The 18906-nt window shown below is 39.2% G+C and overlaps 2 protein-coding genes and 1 pseudogene across 3 annotated transcripts; 1 reads left to right on the forward strand and 2 right to left on the reverse strand.

Annotated features, from left to right (window-relative positions):
- Window positions 1-788: 788 nt before the first annotated feature.
- LOC126657052 (uncharacterized) lies at window positions 789-3632 on the reverse strand. Its single transcript, XM_050351676.1, has 4 exons — window positions 2513-3632; window positions 2023-2447; window positions 1541-1908; window positions 789-1473 (listed from the first exon to the last, which is right to left on the reverse strand). Exons 1-4 carry the CDS (start codon window positions 3630-3632, stop codon window positions 789-791), a joined length of 2598 nt encoding a protein of 865 aa, XP_050207633.1.
- A 7446-nt stretch (window positions 3633-11078) lies between these two features.
- LOC126656299 (ATP synthase subunit beta, chloroplastic-like) lies at window positions 11079-11892 on the reverse strand (annotated as a pseudogene).
- Window positions 11893-14476: 2584 nt separating this feature from the next.
- LOC126657539 (BTB/POZ domain-containing protein At3g22104) lies at window positions 14477-17950 on the forward strand. 2 transcript variants are annotated; one of them, XM_050352244.2, is made up of 3 exons: window positions 14477-14847; window positions 15861-16970; window positions 17350-17950. In XM_050352244.2, the coding sequence occupies exons 1-3, from the start codon at window positions 14785-14787 to the stop codon at window positions 17764-17766; spliced, it is 1590 nt and encodes a 529-aa protein (XP_050208201.1). In that variant the 5' UTR covers window positions 14477-14784; the 3' UTR covers window positions 17767-17950. The 2 variants fall into 2 exon arrangements, with proteins under 2 accessions (XP_050208201.1, XP_050208202.1); XM_050352245.2 differs by lacking the exon at window positions 14477-14847 and adding an exon at window positions 15403-15665.
- Window positions 17951-18906: the final 956 nt, after the last annotated feature.

Genomic DNA, 18906 nt, shown 5'->3' on the forward strand with positions numbered 1-18906 from the left:
TCTCTTTTGGAGGTGCAGCGGGTTCGCGATAGGTTGTTGTCTGAGCAAAAAGAGAATAGAAAAGATGTGAATGCCTACATTTCCGGCTGTTTAACCGACTTCTGTGCTACTGCCGTCGGGGTGGTTCGTCAAGACTATCCTGACTACGACATTGGGAAGTTCTTAGCTATTGACCTCCGTGCCTTGGGTCAGCGCGTCATGGCGAAGACAGCTGCTAAGAAGAAGTTACCTGTAGATGCTTCTACGGAGAAAAGGGTTGCTTCTGCGCCTCTAACACCGCGTTCAGCGTCTGGGGCTACATCGACTTCTGATGAAGGATTGGCGTTTGACAAGCCTCCGCTTTCTGAGACTGCGGCCCCTAAGAGCGCAGATGATGTTGAAAAGGAGGTTACCGAAGAGCTTCCTACAGCTGATTCTTCTATTTTGGTTGAGCGTCCTTCTGATATTATTCCTGAAGATACCCTTGGCGTGGATGCTGTTCCTGAGAAAGTGCTGTCTGCTGGAGAGGAAGATGCTTCTGTCACAGAGACTGCGCCTTCTGCGGAGGAAGTGGTGTAGGCTGTGAAGCCCTTCTTTTACATACTTATTCTGTTAAGCTAGCTTTCTTTTGTAATTGCCTTTTGGACAAAAACTTCTTAGTTCTTTCTTTTGGGGTACTTACGTTTTATTTGAACTGGCCCACTATTTTTAGAACTGTTATTTTTGGTAATTATTGATGCAATTTAGACTTAAAGGGAAAATAACAGATGCCATGCTTTATTAAAATTTGAGAATGATAGCAAATACATCTACTGGAAATATTTCTTCATGTCATTAATATTCCATGTTCGGGGGAGAATCTGCCCTTCTAGGCGAGCGATTCTGTAAGCCCCTTTTCCTACTACCTCTACGACTCGAAATGGTCCATCCCAATTGGCTCCTAATTTTCCAACTCCTGCTGCTCCTTTACCAATCTCTGCCTTCCGGAGTATCAAATCTCCTACCATGAAGCTTTTTCCTTTTACCTTGGCGTTGTGGTATCTAGCCATCTGCCTCCGGTATGCTTCCGCTTTCACAGCTGTCTGGTGTCTTCTTTCTTCCAAAAGATCCAGACATAATCGCATGGACTCTTCATTCTTTTCTTCATCAAAAACTTGCACTCTTAGTGAGGGCATGCCGATTTCTACTGGTAATACAGCTTCTGTGCCATACACCAGACTGAAGGGGGTTTCTCCGGTGGCTTTTCTGGGCGTGGTGCGGTACGCCCAAATGACTTTGTACAGTTCATCAATCCATCTCCCCTTCAGATCATCGAGTCTCTTCTTTATTCCTGTGAGGATAGTTCTGTTGGTTACTTCTGTAAGTCCATTCGTCTGCGGGTGGGCTACTGAGGTGAACTTTAGCTTTATGTTCAACCCTTCACAGTATGCTCTGAACTTGCGGCAATCGAATTGCTTTCCGTTGTCGGTGACTAAGGAATGTGGTATGCCAAACCTGTCTATTTATGTTAGCAACATGCGAATGTATACAAGTATATGATAAAAAATACAACATGTTTTACCTTCCCATGACTTCTCTTGATAGCCAAGTTTGGATCTTCTCCGTTGTGATTGTCTTCATTGGCTCTACCTCCACCCATTTGGTGAAGTGATCTACGGCTACCACGATGAACTTTACTTGTCCCCGCGCTGGGGGGAAGGGTCCCAATATATCTACGCCCCAAGTCATGAATGGCCATGGACTACCGATGGGGTGTTGCTCAGATGCGGGTGTTCGTATTACTGCGCCAAACTTTTGACACTTATCACATTTAAGTACTAGGTCTTCTGCGTCCTTCTTCATTGATAGCCAGTAGAATCCTTGTAAAGATGCTTTCCTAACCAGGGCTGCTGACGCCTCATGGGCTCCGCAGATCCCCTCATGGATTTCCTGCAGAACGTATAGACCCTCTGTCTTGGTCAGGCATCGAGACCATGGGTGCGTAGCTGATGCCCTGTAGAGTACTCCTTCTAGGACTGAGTATGACGCTGACTGTCAAACTACTTTTGCGGCTTCAGCTGTTTGCTCTGGTAGAATGCCTTCTGTTAGGTATGCCAATAGTCTCTGCATCCAAGTGTCTACCTCCTCTATAGGTAACACTTCCTCCTCCTTATCTACGGAAGAAGTCGAGCGCTCCTCTGTCATTTTCATCTCCATGAAACGCTGGTTCTTTGCGGCTGCTGCCTTGGCGATTGCGTCCGCGGCTGCGTTCTCTTCTCTAGGTATGGGGTAGATTTCCCATTCTCCTCCAAATCTCTCTATGTCATTCAAGAGTTCTTTCGCTTTCTCCATATATTTCGCCATCTTGGCCTCCTTTGCTTGGAACTGTCCTCCTATTTGTCCTGTGAACTGGGAGTCGCTATGGACTCGTAGGACTTCGGTTTTCATTGCTTTCGCAATTGACAGTCCTGTTATGAGAGCTTCGTATTCTGCAGTACTATTAGTTTATTGCAATAAATGGTATGTATATTTAAACGATAGATTGATACCATACCTGCCATGTTATTGGTTGCTTTGAATGTCAGATGTACTGCATACTCGATTGTTATTCCCATTGGTCCCTCTAAGACAACCCCTGCTCCCGCTCCGAGGTCGTTAGATGCTCCATCTACATAGAGATTCCAAGTAACTGCTTCTCTGGGTTCTTCAGTATCTGGTTTCTCCGTCATCTCTACCACAAAGTCTGCGAGTGCTTGCGCCTTCAACGTTTTCCTCGGCTCATATCTTATATCATGTTCTCCTAACTGGATGGACCAGCTGACCATCCTTCCCGAAGTTTCTGGTCTCTGCAATGCCTTCCTCAGAGGTTGATTAGTGCGTATGATAACCGTATGCCCTTGAAAATATGGCCGTAACTTCTTCGCTGCTACTACCACCATTAGCGCCAACTTGTCAATTGTCGGGTAATTTAACTCTGCGCCTTTCAACGTCCTGCTGGAGTAGTAAATAGGCAGCTGCTCTTCTTCTTCCTCTCTTACTAGTACCGACGCGATCGTTTCTTTACCTGCTGACAGGTACAGGTACAGAATTTCTCCTGCTTTTGGGCGACTGAGTAACGGTGGGCTGGTCAAAAAGACTTTCAATTCCTCGAAAGCTTTCTTACATTCATCATTCCATTCGAACTTCTTCATATTGCGCAGTTGCTTGAAAAAGGGGAGACATCTCTTCGCAGACGAAGAGACAAATCGCCCCAACGCTGTCACCCTTCCGTTTAGTTTTTGGACTTCTCTGATGCTTCGCGGTGCTACCATGTCTAGGATGGCTTGAATCTTTTCTGGGTTTGCCTCTATGCCTCTCTGACTCACTAAGTACCCCAGGAACTTCCCGGCTTTAATGCCGAACGCGCACTTCTCCGGATTTAACTTCATGTTAAATTTGTTCAGTACCGCAAAGGTTTCCTCCAGGTCCTTGGCGTGCTCTTCGGGTGTGCTGCTTTTTATGATCAAGTCGTCCACATAGACCTCTATGTTTCTTCCCAGTTGATCCTTAAACATGAAGTTCACCAGTCGTTGGTACGTTGCTCCAGCGTTCTTCAGCCCAAATGGCATGACGTTGTAACAATACGTTCCTGAGTCGGTAGTGAAAGCTGTCTTCTCCTGTTCTGCTTCGTTCATTGGTATCTGATGATAACCCTGTTTAGCGTCTGCGAGACTATACAGCTGATAGCAAGCTGTTGAATCTACCAGCTTATCAATATTCGGCAGCGGATAGCTGTCCTTTGGGCATGCTTTGTTTAAATCCGTGAAATCTACGCACATGCAGTATCCTCCATTTGCTTTTTTTTTACCAAGACGACGTTAGCAACCCATTCCGGGTACATCACCTCCCTTATGAACTTGGCTGCCTCCAACTTCCTGACTTCTTCCTCTATGACCTTCCTACGATCTTCTGCGAAACGTCTCTTCTTCTGTACTACTGGTTTGGCGTCTTTGTAAACAGTCAATTTATGGAAGGCTATCGCTGGGTCAATTCCTACCACTTCTGAGGCCTCTGCGGCAAAGGTGTCTCCATTCTTCTGTAATACACTCTTGATTTCTACAGCCACAGCCTCTGGTATTTCTGTTCCGATCATCACTGCTTTCTTCTGGGTGATCTGGAATTCCCTCATGTTGCCCACTGGGGCGTTCCTATCTCCTTCTTCTTCTTCTGGATCCTCAGGGAATGCTTCAATGTTCAGACTTTCGCCTTTTTCTTCAGTGATCAAGTTGCATTCTCGTGCGGCTAACTGGCTTCCTTTTACAGTTACTATCCCTTCTTCGTCCGGAATTTTAAGTGTCAGCCATCTGATGCTGGTTACTGCACCACACTGGTATAGGAAAGGTCTTCCCAAAATGGCGTTGTATGCCAAAGGGATATCCACCACATTGAAAACTGCTGTCATGGTCTTCAGTGGCCCTTCTTCTGCTTCTCCCAGAATTATCTCCAGCTCTACCATCCCTTCCGGTCTGATAGGCTTTCCTCCTAAGCCAACTAACGGCACGGAAACCTGTCTGAGATCCGTTACTGATCCCCTTATCCCCCTAAAGACTTGCAAGGTAAGGAGGTTAACTGCGCTTCCTTCGTCCACCAGGATCCTCATTACTCTAAAATTGTTAATCAATGCTTTGATTACTAGCGCATCGTTGTGCGGTTCCTGCACATGTCTCCCATCTTCTGGTCCAAAGGTGACTAACGGCAGCTCCTCTGCGGATGCTCTAGTGCTTATCGAGTACACGCCCTTACGTATCTTCTTCTTCTGTGCCTTCGAATAGGGTTCCCCCCCTTCTATCATGTTGATCACGCCCATAGGTTGTTTGAATCTTTTGTTTGCCTCTTCTTTTTCTATATGTTCCGGTTTCCTTTTTTCTGCACTTCCTTCTGTACGTACAAACTTCTTCAACACTCCTGACTGGATCAGCTGTTCTATCTCCCGCTTCAAGTCCCAGCATCTATCTGTGTCGTGGCCATATCCTTCATGGAATCTGCAATACTTGCTCTTGTCTCTCTCTTTGTCTGGGTGTAGCTTTCTGGGTGCATTGTACATGACTCTATTGTTCTTCATCCAGCTGAATATTTCCACTGGTGCTCTATTCAAAGGTGTGAAGTCAAATGGCTTGTTTCCTCTTCCAAATCTCTGCGCTCTGTTGTCTCCTCCTCTACTGCGGTATCTCTCTGGTTTGTCCTCCTCATACTGTTTTGTCAGCGTTCTTCTTGCTTCATCTAGTTCTACGTACTTATGTGCTATTGCCATCAATTCTTGGAAAGTGGAAGGCTTTTTCATTAAGATCTTGTCTCTCAATCGTTTGAACCTAGTTCCCATCTTCATGGCTTCTATGGCTGTATCATGGTTTAGGTGCTCTATCTGGACTGCTTCTTTATTGAATCTCTCCACGAAGTTCTTCAACGTCTCGCCTTCACCTTGTCGGCACTTCCGTAAGTCACTTGAGTTCTTCTGCAGCGGGATGTTTGTGCGGAAATGCCCTTTGAATGCCGTTGCCAGTTCTGCAAATGTTCCGATGGTATTGGACTTCAGTCCGAGGTACCATTTCTGCGCTGATCCCTTGAGGGTGGCAGGGAATACTCTGCACAGCATCGGATCTGAAACATCTTGAAGTAACATTATCGTCTTGAATTTTGAGATATGGCTTTTTGGGTCTCCGGTCCCATCGAAGGGCTCGAACGCAGGTAGTTTGAAACGAGAAGAGAATCTCACGTCTAATACCTCCCTTTTCAGTGGTGAAAAATCATCTCCTCCTTCATCGTCTTCGTAGCTATCCTTCTGGTACTTCCTCATCGCATGTTTAATCTTCTCATCCAGAGTGTTCTTTTCTCCAACGGCTCTTCTTCTGTTTGAAGAGTGGCTTTCTGCGTCTCGTTCCTTCCGTCTACCTCCTCCTTCTTCCTTCTCCAGGTCTACGTATTCTCTCTGCTTCTTCGCGACTTCTCCATCCCTTGCTTTCTCGCCTTGCTGTGCGTCGTCCCTCCCTTTTTCTTTTCCCACGTCTCCTGGGAGTGGAGCAGTGAGAACACGCCGGGGGGCCGTTTCTTTATCTTTCCGTGCGTCTTTGTCTCGCCCTCTTGGGATTGGTTCCGATTGTTGCTTTCTCTGAGCTGGTGCTTTATCTGCTTCTACAGTTTTCTCCTTCGCGATTCCAATCAGTCTATCTTGGAAGTCGTTAAAGCTCTTCAGCACCGCCTCATGGTAGAGCGGTGGTAGCTGGGCTCCTGGTGGTACATATGGTGGAATGTATCCAGCTGTTACCGCTGTGACGGTTCCTTCTGCGTCTAGGGACGGAAAAGGAATTGGTGCGGTGGGTCTTTGATATCCCTGGTGATACTGGCTACCCCATGGGGTATACGTCTGCGGCCAGCTTGTTGCGTTTTGATTATACAGGGGTGATGGATAATACATGTTCTGCGGTGTATAATAATTCCAAGGAGGAAATACCTGACTAGTTCCGGGTAGTTGCGCTCCTCTGCCCATCAACCCTGCTGCTGAACCGGGTATGGAAACCGGTGGTGTGATGCCCGTACTTACGGCTCCGATTCCCACTGGGATTCCCGCGTTTGTCCTCAAAGGACCCGTCGTTCCCGCAGTTCCCGCCGGAGGTGGGCGAAGGGGAAAGACTATTCCGTCTGTTCTTGCTAACAGAGTTGGATTGCTGCCTCCGGCCATCTCTCTATCTCTGACTCCGACTCCAGGTGGTGGTGGTTCATCATGGTTGTCCATGAGTTTGTTTCAGTTCGTAGAACCAAAATTGATTGATTTTTAGGAAAGAACAAATCGTTTCCCACAGACGGCGCCAAATGATGGTTCTGCGAATGGTAGGATCTTCTCTTGTCAACCTGAGATCACGAACACAGGTTAGAATGAGTCGGACGTTTGTGTCCGACCACACTGCGATGCCTAAGTCAGATACCTTGTAAGGTTCAAAGATAAATGACGTAGTTTAAAGAGAATGAATTAGGGTTTACCTTTGGTCTTCGGTCTATTTATATAGAATCCTTTCTCAGTAATTGGCCCAAGGTCATCTTCTTGTGATTGTGTTTAATTCGGACTCATGCTGGAAAATAGGGATTAAGTCAATCCCAATCTTTCCGGATTCCAAAGATCATATCAGTTAGGATCTGCGTCTACTGACTAATGACAGCTGTTTGGTATCTGCTGTCTACCATATTTATTTGACTATATGTACTGGGGTCAACTGCGTATCCATCAGTATCGGTCAAAGAAGGCAGCTATACAAGCTAAATGATTAAAATCAACGCAAATGGAAAACGGATAGAGGATTATGATTAACAAAACCACGCGAAGTTCACGAAAACTAAAGAAGGAAAGGAGAAGGAAAACTAAAGACAATAAAAGATACATTCGACTCAACTTCTCTAACAGCGATTAAGATAGACGAAATGTAGTTGAAAGGAACTAATTGATAAAGTATCTAAGTATCAGAAATGACAAGAAGGAAAGTAAGAAATGAAGACACCAATTTAGGAAAGGAAAGTAGCGATGGTGGATGACAGCAAAAACTAAAACAGCAAACTTGGAATCATAAGATGAATTCTCATGGAAGTATGAGTAAAATGAATACGCTACTAAGAATGAGAATCATATGTCGCTGACTGTTTACGAGTAAAGGAGGCGTACAACAATACGATAATCAATGCAACTCTTAATGACAACCAACAAAGGAAGTCCTGACCAGCATAATGACACAAGGATTCTAATATCGAAAATACGTTTGAAGTTACAAGTATGAAGTCACAACTGTAAGTAGAAAGCTAAGGGTTAAGATAAAAGGAGGAACTACAACTAACGCGTAGTAATGAACACCAAGCAAGGTGTAAGAACAATTGTTTAAGGTCCCAACAAGTTTTATGAAAATTCGAGGACGAATTTTTATGAGGGAAGAATGTAATACCCCAAAATATTTAATTAGCTAATTGGACCACGTGTCCAGTTTTGAGCCGCCAGAGTGGCGATATCGGAAAGGCTTCAGAGAAATTAAGATAAATAAAATTTAAAGTAGGTCGGTTTCGGGAAAGCAATTATGCGAAAATTAATGTTATATTTCAATTCTAAAGTTTGAATTGGAATAAAAGGAAAAATGTCAAGAAAAGTCCCAAAGTAGAGTTCAAGGACTAAAGTGGTAATTTAGCCACTATGTTTCGGAAATGGAAATTTTGGGTTTTGACGGGAAATATTAATATCAGGATTCGTATTATTTATTAGATATTAATAATACGTATAAGTCATAATAAATAATTCATTGATTTAGTTATAAACTAAATCGTACAAAAGAAAAGTATAAAGAATAAGTTGTAACAAAGAAAGAAAAGAGGGATCAAAGTGAGCTTTTAACCTTAATATAGAAGGTTTAAGATATGAATTAAATGATCAGAGGAAGGAAAGAAAGGATCTAGAAGCTTCAAACATCGATCGATACCGCTGTTTCGCCGTTAGACGTCCGATTCAGTGATTTTCGCAGCGATCTCTTCGGAATTGAAAGCTCTATCATCTCCGAGCAACAAATCGAGGTAAGAGGTTGATTATTGGTGTGAAAATGATGAAATAGGTGGCTGTTTTGGGTTAGTATTGTGTGTGGATTGAATTTGACGTTTTTGAAGTTTTTTTGACGTTTTGGTGAAAACAGAGTTACGGGTTTTGAGTGTAGGTGTGTGTAGCACGTCGGGATGGTGACGAAACCCCGAAAATCGACTTCTGGGGGGTTGTGCACGTGGTTCACGAACGTGCACCCTATAAGGTGCATGAATGTGCACAAGAGGTGCACGAACTTCCACCATCCTGGTGCACGAACTTGCACCAGAGGTGCACGTTCGTGCACCAGTGAGGTGCCCGAACGTGCACTTGGTTGCACGATCGTGCACCCACCAAAATGCACGCCCGTGCACCCCGACTCCCACCGACGTGCCAGTGAGGTGCACGAACGTGCAATTGGTTGGACGATCGTGCACCCACCAAAATGCACGCCCGTGCACCCCGACTCCCACCAACGTGCATTCGAAGCATACCCTGACCTAGATAGTTGACGTTTTGAGTAATTTGACTCTAATAGACGGATTTCGGACTTTGAGAATCATAAGTCTCGAGCTAAGCTCGACGTTTTCGATAGACAACGATAACGGAAAACGCTAAGAACGTTACACGATTCTCGAATACGAGGATTAGTATTCGTTAAGTCGTAAATACGACTAAAAGTTACCGAATACAAGAATAATATCAAAAATGAAACTAAACCCTAGAACTTAAAAGTATTATACATATAAAGCATAGAATTCACGTCTAACTATTAAACGTTTTATCAGACGTGTCAGCGAGCAGAAAGGTTAGTAGACGTGGGATAGCGAGAGCATATCATTTCATCGACCACGTCATTGATTAGATTGCGGTTTTTGCGAGTTGCACTTTACTTTCGTGTATTACATATTAAAGTTATTTAATATTACATTTTATATATACGTGTATTGTTTATACGCATCGCATTATATATGATTTGATTAAATGTTATATGTTTCTATCAAATTTATATACGAGGAATTAGTATGCGATCCGAAGAAACTAGCTACCTATTGGGTGTCAATAGGCTGTGTTTATATGTATTATTTTATATTATTGTTTTCTTGAAATACGATGCTATGTTTTTATAATAATACCGTTAGTAAATTGCAAACTCACTCAGGATTTTCCCAAATACTGACCCCTAACTTTGATGTTTACAGGTGCTTAGTGTGTGGACTTAGCTAGAAGCCAATTTTGCAATCCAGAAGTCAGCTATGTATGTATAGTCTTCTGACTTTTGTGAATGCTGCAGTAGTAGTCCAGTGTCGACAGAGTATTATCCTAGATAGCAGTAGATTTTGGTTGTACATATTACTTGCTTTCTTGTTTATATTTTTGAAAGTTACGTGTTTTATGTTTTATTCACGGCACCAGATGCCGGTGATATGTTTGATATGCTAACTGGTGTATATAGTACCGCGAGGCCAGTTCGTACAGGGTACGACAACTAGAGCCCGCGAGGTTTTGAACAGTTAGTGTAGATATTTGGTTATGTGTTACATAAATGTATATTTACTTCCGTTGTTTAATGCTACTTGTTTATTATTTGCGAAAAATTAATAGTGGTTTGAGGCTTGCTACGGGTTCCGGAGCTACCACTCCCGTTCCCTAGCGCCGGTTACGGCTCAATTATTTTGGGTCGTGACAGATTGATTCTCCTTTTCACTTGATAATCCACACATAACAAATGGTTGATGGATAAATATTTATAGCCTTCAAAAATCTTCTGGAATTAGGATTGAGTATTTGCCTTCCATCTTTATCCATAAATCAAGGTATGAAATATGACAAATAAAAGAGCATGTTGAATGCTCAGCTGGAAGACCAGGTTGAGAACATTCTGTTTGCTAGTGACTCAGGCTGACAAAGGTACATTGATAATTCTGTTTTTTTCTGATTGCCAGGTTCTATGGTCAGAATGAGGTACACTGCCATGCTGATCTGGTAAGCTGAGTTTGAATTCCTGAAGCTAATTCCGAAAATTCCCTCCAATAATTTTTCTTGTTTTCCAAGATTGAATAATCATGAACCTTCCAGAACATGAGCCTTGTAACATTTAAGTAAATAAATTAGTGGGCTTATGTTATCATCAAAACTAGAGACTAAAGATTTAAAGGCCTCTAGCCAATAAACATTTAAGGCATTGTTATTAGTCCAATTTCTTAGACTTTATCACACTCGCTTTAAATTTTTATGGGGTATTTTCGACAAATATGCTTTAATTCTTCAAGTTTGCCGTTGTATAGTTCTGCTTATTATTTTATTCGGGTGCACCTACTAGTTAGTTATAGTTACGAAATCACATTGATAGCCTCTACTCGTGCCCTAGCTCGTCTGAGAGCTAGAGTTGCCTCAATTATTTGTCTCCTGCCTACCGCCTTTCTCAAGTTAGCTTCTGCTATTTCAAGAGTTTAATGGGCTACTTGTGGATCAATATCACTACCCTTCTCTGCATCATTTACTAAAACAGTAATCTCATTATTGCCTATTCTAGCAAACCTACCCATCAGAGCCATCATTAACCATTGGTCATTAAGGCGTATTCTCAAAATACCGATATCAACAGCTGTGGCAATAGGCGCATGATTTGATAATACGCCAATTTGTCCACTATTAGTAGATAAAATGATTTCTTTCACTTCAGAATCCCAAACAATTCGATTCGGGGTCAATACACAAAGATTTAAGGTCATTTCTTCAAGTTGTTCTCCATTTCTAAGTTCGTAGCCGTCGCAGTAGCTTCATCAATATTACATACCAAATAAAAAGCCTGCTCAGGTAGGCTATCTAATTCTCCGGAAAGAATCAATTTAAACCCTCTAATAGTTTCTGCTAAACCGACATACTTCCCAGGGGATCCCGTAAAGACTTCTGCTACGAAAAAGGGTTGTGATAATAAACGCTCAATTTTTCGTGCTCTTGCTATAGTTAAGCGATCTTCTTCGGATAATTCATCCAACCCAAGGATAAGCTATAATGTCCTGAAGTTCTTTGTAACGCTGTAAAGTTTGCTTAACTCTTTGCGCAATTTCGTAATGTTCCTCACCAACGATCTGAGGTTGGAGCATAGTTGATGTTGAATCTAAAGGATCTACTGCTGGATAGATACCCTTAGCAGCCAATCCTCTTGATAGTACAGTAGTAGCATCTAAATGTGCAAATGTCGTGGCAGGAGCAGGGTCAGTCAAATCGTCCGCAGGTACATAAACTGCTTGAATCAAAGTTATGGACCCTTCTTTTGTAGAAGTAATTCGTTCTTGTAAAGAACCCATTTCGGTATTAAGGGTAGGTTGATAACCCACATCGGAAGGCATTAATGTCATAAAAATTCACGAACTTTACATGTTTTCTCATTTTAATCATGCACTTTAATTTTTTTCATTTTCATGCACGAACTACCACTTTTTCTCAAATTCATGCACGGTGCTGAGGTGTCACGGCTCCATTGGTGTAATTCGCTGAGGTGGAAGTCATTTTACACCAATGAATGAGTGCCGCCTCAGCACCGTGTATGAATTTGGGAAAAAGTGGTAGTTCGTATATGAAAATGAGAAAATTTAAACTTCATGATTAAAATGAGAAAACGTGTAAAGTTCGTGATTTTTTTTGACATTAACTCTCGATTTAATCCATTTGAATTCTAGCAAACAGATAGCTAGTTCGTCATCTAGACGGATATCTCTAAGAATCACCATCCATATTTGAATAAATATTTAAATTATCATCCACACTTAAATAAACATTGATTCAATTTAAATTTTTAAAATTAGATTTAGTTGTTGCAATTGAATAAAAAAACTTTTATTAAACACCCAATTAATGAAATTATTTTGGAGACGAATTCTTCTAAGTTGGTATTTTTTTGGCTATCATCAATATACCACCGTGCATCACGTGTCGAAAATAACACTTCTAACCATCAGTTAAATCATTAAAACTGCCAGGCTTTTTATTTACTAGTTAAAGTGTGATCTATTATTATTTGCTAGCTATTTTTTTTTGTATATTTAAATTTTGAACATATACACTTTTTTTTTTGATGAATTGAACATATACACTTAACTTATAAATCTATTTTAACCATTGTTGTCAAACTCAAACGAGACCGGCCGGTTCGACCAGAAAACCCGCGAATCGGTCGGATCAAACTTAAATTATATATATATATATATATATATATATACATATATTTATTTATTTAATAACATTCTATATATATATATATACCATCTTAAATAAAAAATTATTATGTTCAAATAAAAAAAAATCCACATTTGGCCAATAATTATTCTACTATATAAGGATAAATTAAAGTGTCATATAAACATCGAAAAGAGTAAAACTGCATCGGATTTGCAAACTAAGACAGAATAACAGAGAAGCAAAGCCAGCAAAAGCTTCAATTCTAAGTTATAATATTTTTATAAGACATACATCATTAGACTATAATTTTTCCTCATTACTAATACTGATACATGTATTATCCCAAAATTTATCTTTTTAAATTTAGTCGTTAGAAGAAAGTAATTTTTTATTGAAGAATGTCAGGTATAGGTTAGTGATCTAGTGGTCACACATGCACCAACTGTTTTTGTTCTCTCTCTAAGATTTTGACATGACTCTGCTGTTATAAATAAATGGCAGAACATACAAAACAATCCTTCAAATTATTTAATGAAAATACACCAATTCTTTTAATCTTTTTTTTCCATTTAAGACTTATTATTTTTAAATTGATGCAAATCAATCCTTATATTAAAAAAAAAAAGCTAAAAACGTGAATATTAGCGGAGCCAAATAACAAAATCAGGGAGACACTCGCCCTCCCTAATTTAAAAAAATTGCAATTTTTATGTAATGTTTATTTTAATTGGTAGAAATTATTTAGAATATTATATATATTGACCCTCTTGATTTTAATAAAATTATATATTTATATTAATGGAAAATTATTATATTTTGACTTTTTTATTTTAAATTTCTGGCGACATAAATGTCCAAAAAATAAATTAAAAGAAACTGAGTTCTATTTCTAAATTACTTAAAGAGCTATTTTATAATATTTAAAAATGCTGATACCATACCATAGTCGTAGCTAATAAAAAACTAAAAGGATTTATAATTTTTTTGAATAATTTAAAAGGTTTTTTTACCTTTAACTTAAATAAATTAAAAAACATAATGCGAGTATATATCTTCTTTCTGTCTTTAAAGGACTGCTTTGCAATGTTTAAAATCATTGATGGTCCAAGTAGCTAAGAAAAAACCAAAAGAATCTATATCATTTTTTGAATTATTTAAAGGGCTTTTTTGAACCTTTGACCTAAATATTTTTTAAAAAAGATCAAATGCTGTAAAAAGGCCAAACCTTTCATAAAAGTTTAACAAAAGTTATGACCTTTCAATTTCATCGATTTTGGTCAGAAATCGATTATTTGGTTTCAATTGTGTGCAACACTCAATTGACATTCAATTTTGCTGATATGGCGTTTACGTGGCGTGTCACACAATCTGCCACCGTGGCAATTATCAGGTTAAAAGTGCATTTAAGTTTTTAATATTTAAAAAAATTTCCAATTTAATACTTATAAATGTTTTTAACATATTTTACCAAATTAAATACCACCGACACCGTTTTCGGCTGCCTTCCCTGTTTTCCGACCGTACCATTTTTTCCGATCGATCTATCACAGTCGCCGAATTTTTTTTTCAACAAAACTAATTTAAAAATTTTAAAAAAATTAATTTTTTTTATAAAAATTGGAGGAGCCAAAATCGACGAAATTGAAAGGTTAGGACTTTTGTGAAACTTTTGTGAGAGGTTTGGTTTTTTTATAATATTTGGCCTTTTAAAAAAATACTAATATATCTCTTCTCCCTGTCTTTATACAGCTTGTTTTTTCTTGCTTCTTTCTTGCACTCTTTCTTTGTGACTTCTTCTTCTACAAACTCTCTTTGATTTCTTTGCTTGAGTGACTGCCACAGCACTATCCCAATTTGCATGAACTTTTTCTGTTTGTCTTCTTCGCCATCTAAGAATATTATATTAATGGCATATGGTCTTGTTCCTCTGCACTTCTTCTTCTCTTTCTTGGGTTCTTAGTCACTTTTTTCTGTGTTTTTTAGTCTGAAGAACAAGTTTCAAGAAAAGGGTAAAAACAAACCCAAGATTTGAGGTTGGTTTTTCAAATTTAGTTAGTTGGATCATGGCAATTTGCTGTGATCTTGAAGTGGATGTCAATGGAGAAGAAACTTTCATGGTGAATAAGGTAAATATACAAATATTCATATATGCTGTGTTTTCACTTTTACAATTCTTTCACTTTTTGTATATTTTTAGCAATATGTCGGCTCTCACTTTGACAAACTTAGTATATATAATTATTCAAAGCTATCACATAATTTATTAGTAATCTATAGCTCAAATGGTATAAGCGTTATTAGGTCAAATTGTTCAATTCGTCCCATAAACGCTCTCATGCCGATATCAAGGTGTTTCTGCTCTAGTTTCCCTTTCTTGTGGGCTTATTAAATGATGGAATTTGAGTGGTATATATTTTGTTTCCATTTTGTTATCATTTCTGATCTTGTGAGTGTTAATAAATTTACAACCGCATTGCAGCTTTGTGGGGTAGCCACCCATAATTCTCAAAGCTTCTGAATTTGGTGTGATTAATTAGGTTTGTCACGGAGTGTATTTAATGCTCTTAATTCATACCTTCAAAAGAAAAAAGTTGTTGCTTTCATGTTATTTATTACTGTTTATTAGCCTTGTTTGCTGGGTTCTTTTGAAGGCCATTTATTGTTTATAACGACCTCACGGCTTTTTCTAGCTTTTTCTTTTTGGGTTGTTTTGCTAAATTCAATGAGTTCATTCTTTTTGGTTCTTCTTTTGGACACTTAAAAATGGCTTTCTTACAGTGATTCAGAACTCACTTTATTACATTCCTTTATGTCAATTTGTCTCTTCAACTTGTCAAATTTTAACAATTAGATCAAATTTGTCAATTTTAGGTTCTAATTGACCAACATTGTACCAATGAGCTATAGCTGAAATCGTATAGACGCTAAGCACTATTCTGCTAAGGTTGTCGGTTCAAATCCTCTCCTAATTATAAAAAAGAAAGCGACTTTTTTGGATTAATTGATAAAAGTTAATTTTGATGTTAATTGCCCTGAGTTATAGTGGCTAGTTGATAGTTAGATCTCTACAATTTAATTAGTTCATGTTCATATTTTTAGACATTTTCTAACTCCTTTTTATTGGTGAATTTGATGGCAGAAGCTTATATCTTCATACTCGGGAAGATTAAGCAAATTATCTGGTAAATCAACTGGTTCAGCAAGAACTTTCAAAGTGATATTCAATGACTTTCCGGGTGGGGCCGAAAGTTTCGAGTTTATGTCTAGATACTGCTACAACAATGGTAGAATAGATATAACTCCCTACAATATTTCACTCCTTCATTCTGCTGCACAGTACATGGAAATGTACAGTTCTGTTTCTGGAACTCAAAATTTGTCGGAACAGACTGAGAAATCACTTCACGAGATCAACGAGTGGACATGGTCTGAAATTCTTATTTGTATCAAGCAGAGCCAAGGCTTATTTTCGGATGCCAATTCTTTAGCTGTTGTTAAGAGATGTATGGATTCCCTAGTTGGTAGGATGGCTTTATCTAGCGAATCGAGTTCATCTCTGTCTACGTCTTCCCCTGATAGCTCCAGCATTCGGTTTTCGTGTGACACTAGGAGTACGGAGAGTTTGCGAAACGGCTTCTCTCGAGCAACTTGGTGGTTTGAGGATCTTTTGGTTCTGAGTTCTGAATTTGTTGAAATGCTGATAAAATCAATGGTGTCTCAGAAGTTAGATCACGCCATGATCGTTAGGTTTCTGGTTTATTATCAGAAAAACAAGTCCAATACAGGAACGTCCGACGAGAAGCAACGAATCATTGAAATTGTTATTGAAATGCTATATATTCTTGATTGGAAATCTATTTTGTGCAAGAGTCTTTTTGGGATTCTTCGAGTTGCTTTGAAGTTGAATATAAGCAAAAGTTGCAGGAACAAATTGGAGAAAATGATAGGTTCTCAGCTGGATAAGGCAACTCTTGACAATCTGCTTATCCCGTCTCCATACGGGACGACTTACTTATATGATACGAATTTAGTCTTAAGATTTCTAAGAGCACTTCAGCATGGAGGAAACTGTCAAGTAACTTTGATGCGATTAAAGAATGTTGCTCGGCTGATTGATTTGTATATAGCAGAAGTATCTCCAGATCCTTGTTTAAAACCTTCAAAGTTCTTAGCATTAGCCATGTCCTTGCCTGACTCTGCTAGAGACTCTTACGACGAAATATATCGTGCCATTGATATTTATCTAGAGGTAATATTTTGACTTCACTTTGTGCATTCCCTATGCTTTTTTTGTTTTGTTAATGTCAATCATTTTTCATTCTTATCTATGTTGCTCGTAAAATATCAGCTCGTACATTTCAGTGCTTCGTTTCTGTTTCTTCAGAAACTCTCTTGAATCTATTTTTCTAAATAGTAGTATCATTTTGCCAATTTCCATTCTGTGTTTTCCCATTCGAGAGTATATGTACCCGTGCTATGTAGATTATTATTACTACTTTTGTTGGTAAATTTGCTCCACATTCGACTCGAATTAGAGATTATAGAACTCTCAAGATGATTCATGTACTAATTGAGCTATATCCAATTGGTTTTTATTCATATTGTTAATCATCTTATTGATTATACAGGTGCATGCCGGATTATCGGAGGAAGAAAAAACGAAGATATGTTGCGCATTGAACTATGAGAAGCTATCAGCTGAAGCTTGCATACACCTTGCACAGAATAAGAAATTTTCATCAAGAAGTGCAGCCTTAGCTCTGAGATTTCAGCAGCTCAAGCTCAAGAACTTACTTCAAGGAGCCAACTCAACATGTCATGACGGCTCGCCTAGTGAAGGTAGCGATCAGATTGTTGTTTACGCCGGAAAACTTGACCTTCCAGATGATAGCGAGAAACTTAAGGCGCATTTGCAAGGAATGCAATGCAGGGTAATAGAATTGGAGAAAGTTTGCAGGAAAATGCAAAGCCAGATGACAAAAATTATGAAGTCAAGAGTGGGAAGCCATAGTAATGCTAGATCCTTACCCAAGCTATGTTCATGATATTGTTAAATGTTTATTCAAGTCCTTCAATTTGTAAATAGCATGAAAATATATTAATTTTAATTTTTTTTTTGTTTCTAACAGTTTGTTCATGCAAAATCTGAAATGTAAAATGGATGGGATATTGGTTGTACAGCTAAGATAGTTACAGATCAAAGAGAGTAGACTTTTGAGGGTTTTGTGATGATTACGGAATAAAATCTGCATATTCTCCGTAGAGAAAAAGTCCTTAAAGGTCAAGTCCTTTTCGAGTCTCTCAAATTGAGGCAGAGTATAATGCAACTTGGCAGATTTTATGCATAAATGGGAGATTTTGTGGGGGTACTTTAAAAAGCAGACTGTGTCTTGTTCCATAAAGAAAATGCTACTCATGGTCAGAACGAGTGCTTCAATAACCGAACATGCCGATTCGAGTTTTAGTCGGTTCAACCAGTTCAACTATCATTTCAAACACACACATATCAGATGTTCGAAACAACTATTGACTAATTCAAACTGAGTCGGGTAGGATCCTTAAGATGATAAAGTTCTTCCATAAAGTTTTGAAAATTGCGACCTCCAGTTAAAGGAGAAAAAGTCATTGATACTCCATTCCATCCTGATAACAAGATATATGAAACAACCACAAATCAAGCCACAAGTCCACTAAAAGCCCAATCACTAAGAACAGTAGAGAATTACCAACCATTGTCTGAGCAGGCCCTCGTCGATCAATAACCAATCATACCCATAACCATCTAACCAACCAAGCCGAACAAGGCCAGCCTTACAGATACAAAAGACCGAGTAAGACCAATCTCAAAGAGACAACACGCCGAGCTAAGATTGAGCAAGCCGTCCTCGCATAATAATACAATCATAAGTAAAAACCGAGGTAAGATCCAAACAAGCCAAAAGACACAATCTAATAAGAAAGTACAATAGTACACTGGCAAGACGCCGACAAAGCCAACAGAAGACAAAGACAAAGAGAACATGTGTCAGACCTTCCTAGCCTGGTCTCTTGCCAACAATTGGTTACCACAAACCCTCAACTATAAAGACCCAAACACGAAGTAGGTAAAGGTTAATACTCTTCTCCTCTAAACTAATAATATCCTTCTTTTTCTCTATTTTTTCTCATACTCATATTAACTTGAC

The sequence above is a fragment of the Mercurialis annua genome, linkage group LG7, assembly GCF_937616625.2.
Source record: "Mercurialis annua linkage group LG7, ddMerAnnu1.2, whole genome shotgun sequence".
NCBI lineage: Eukaryota > Viridiplantae > Streptophyta > Magnoliopsida > Malpighiales > Euphorbiaceae > Mercurialis > Mercurialis annua.

Bases quoted from the DNA above. Each gene is read 5' to 3' on its own strand.
- LOC126657539 (XM_050352244.2), top strand. From the start codon at position 14,785: ATGGCAATTTGCTGTGATCTTGAAGTGGATGTCAATGGAGAAGAAACT. The intron at 14,848-15,860 runs GTAAATATACAA...ATTTGATGGCAG, and splicing joins AAACTTTCATGGTGAATAAG to AAGCTTATATCTTCATACTC. The intron at 16,971-17,349 runs GTAATATTTTGA...TTGATTATACAG, and splicing joins CCATTGATATTTATCTAGAG to GTGCATGCCGGATTATCGGA.
- LOC126657052 (XM_050351676.1), bottom strand. From the start codon at position 3,632: ATGAACGAAGCAGAACAGGAGAAGACAGCTTTCACTACCGACTCAGGA. The intron at 1,909-2,022 runs GTAGTTTGACAG...TACGTTCTGCAG, and splicing joins AAACAGCTGAAGCCGCAAAA to GAAATCCATGAGGGGATCTG. The intron at 1,474-1,540 runs GTAAAACATGTT...ATAAATAGACAG, and splicing joins TCAAGAGAAGTCATGGGAAG to GTTTGGCATACCACATTCCT.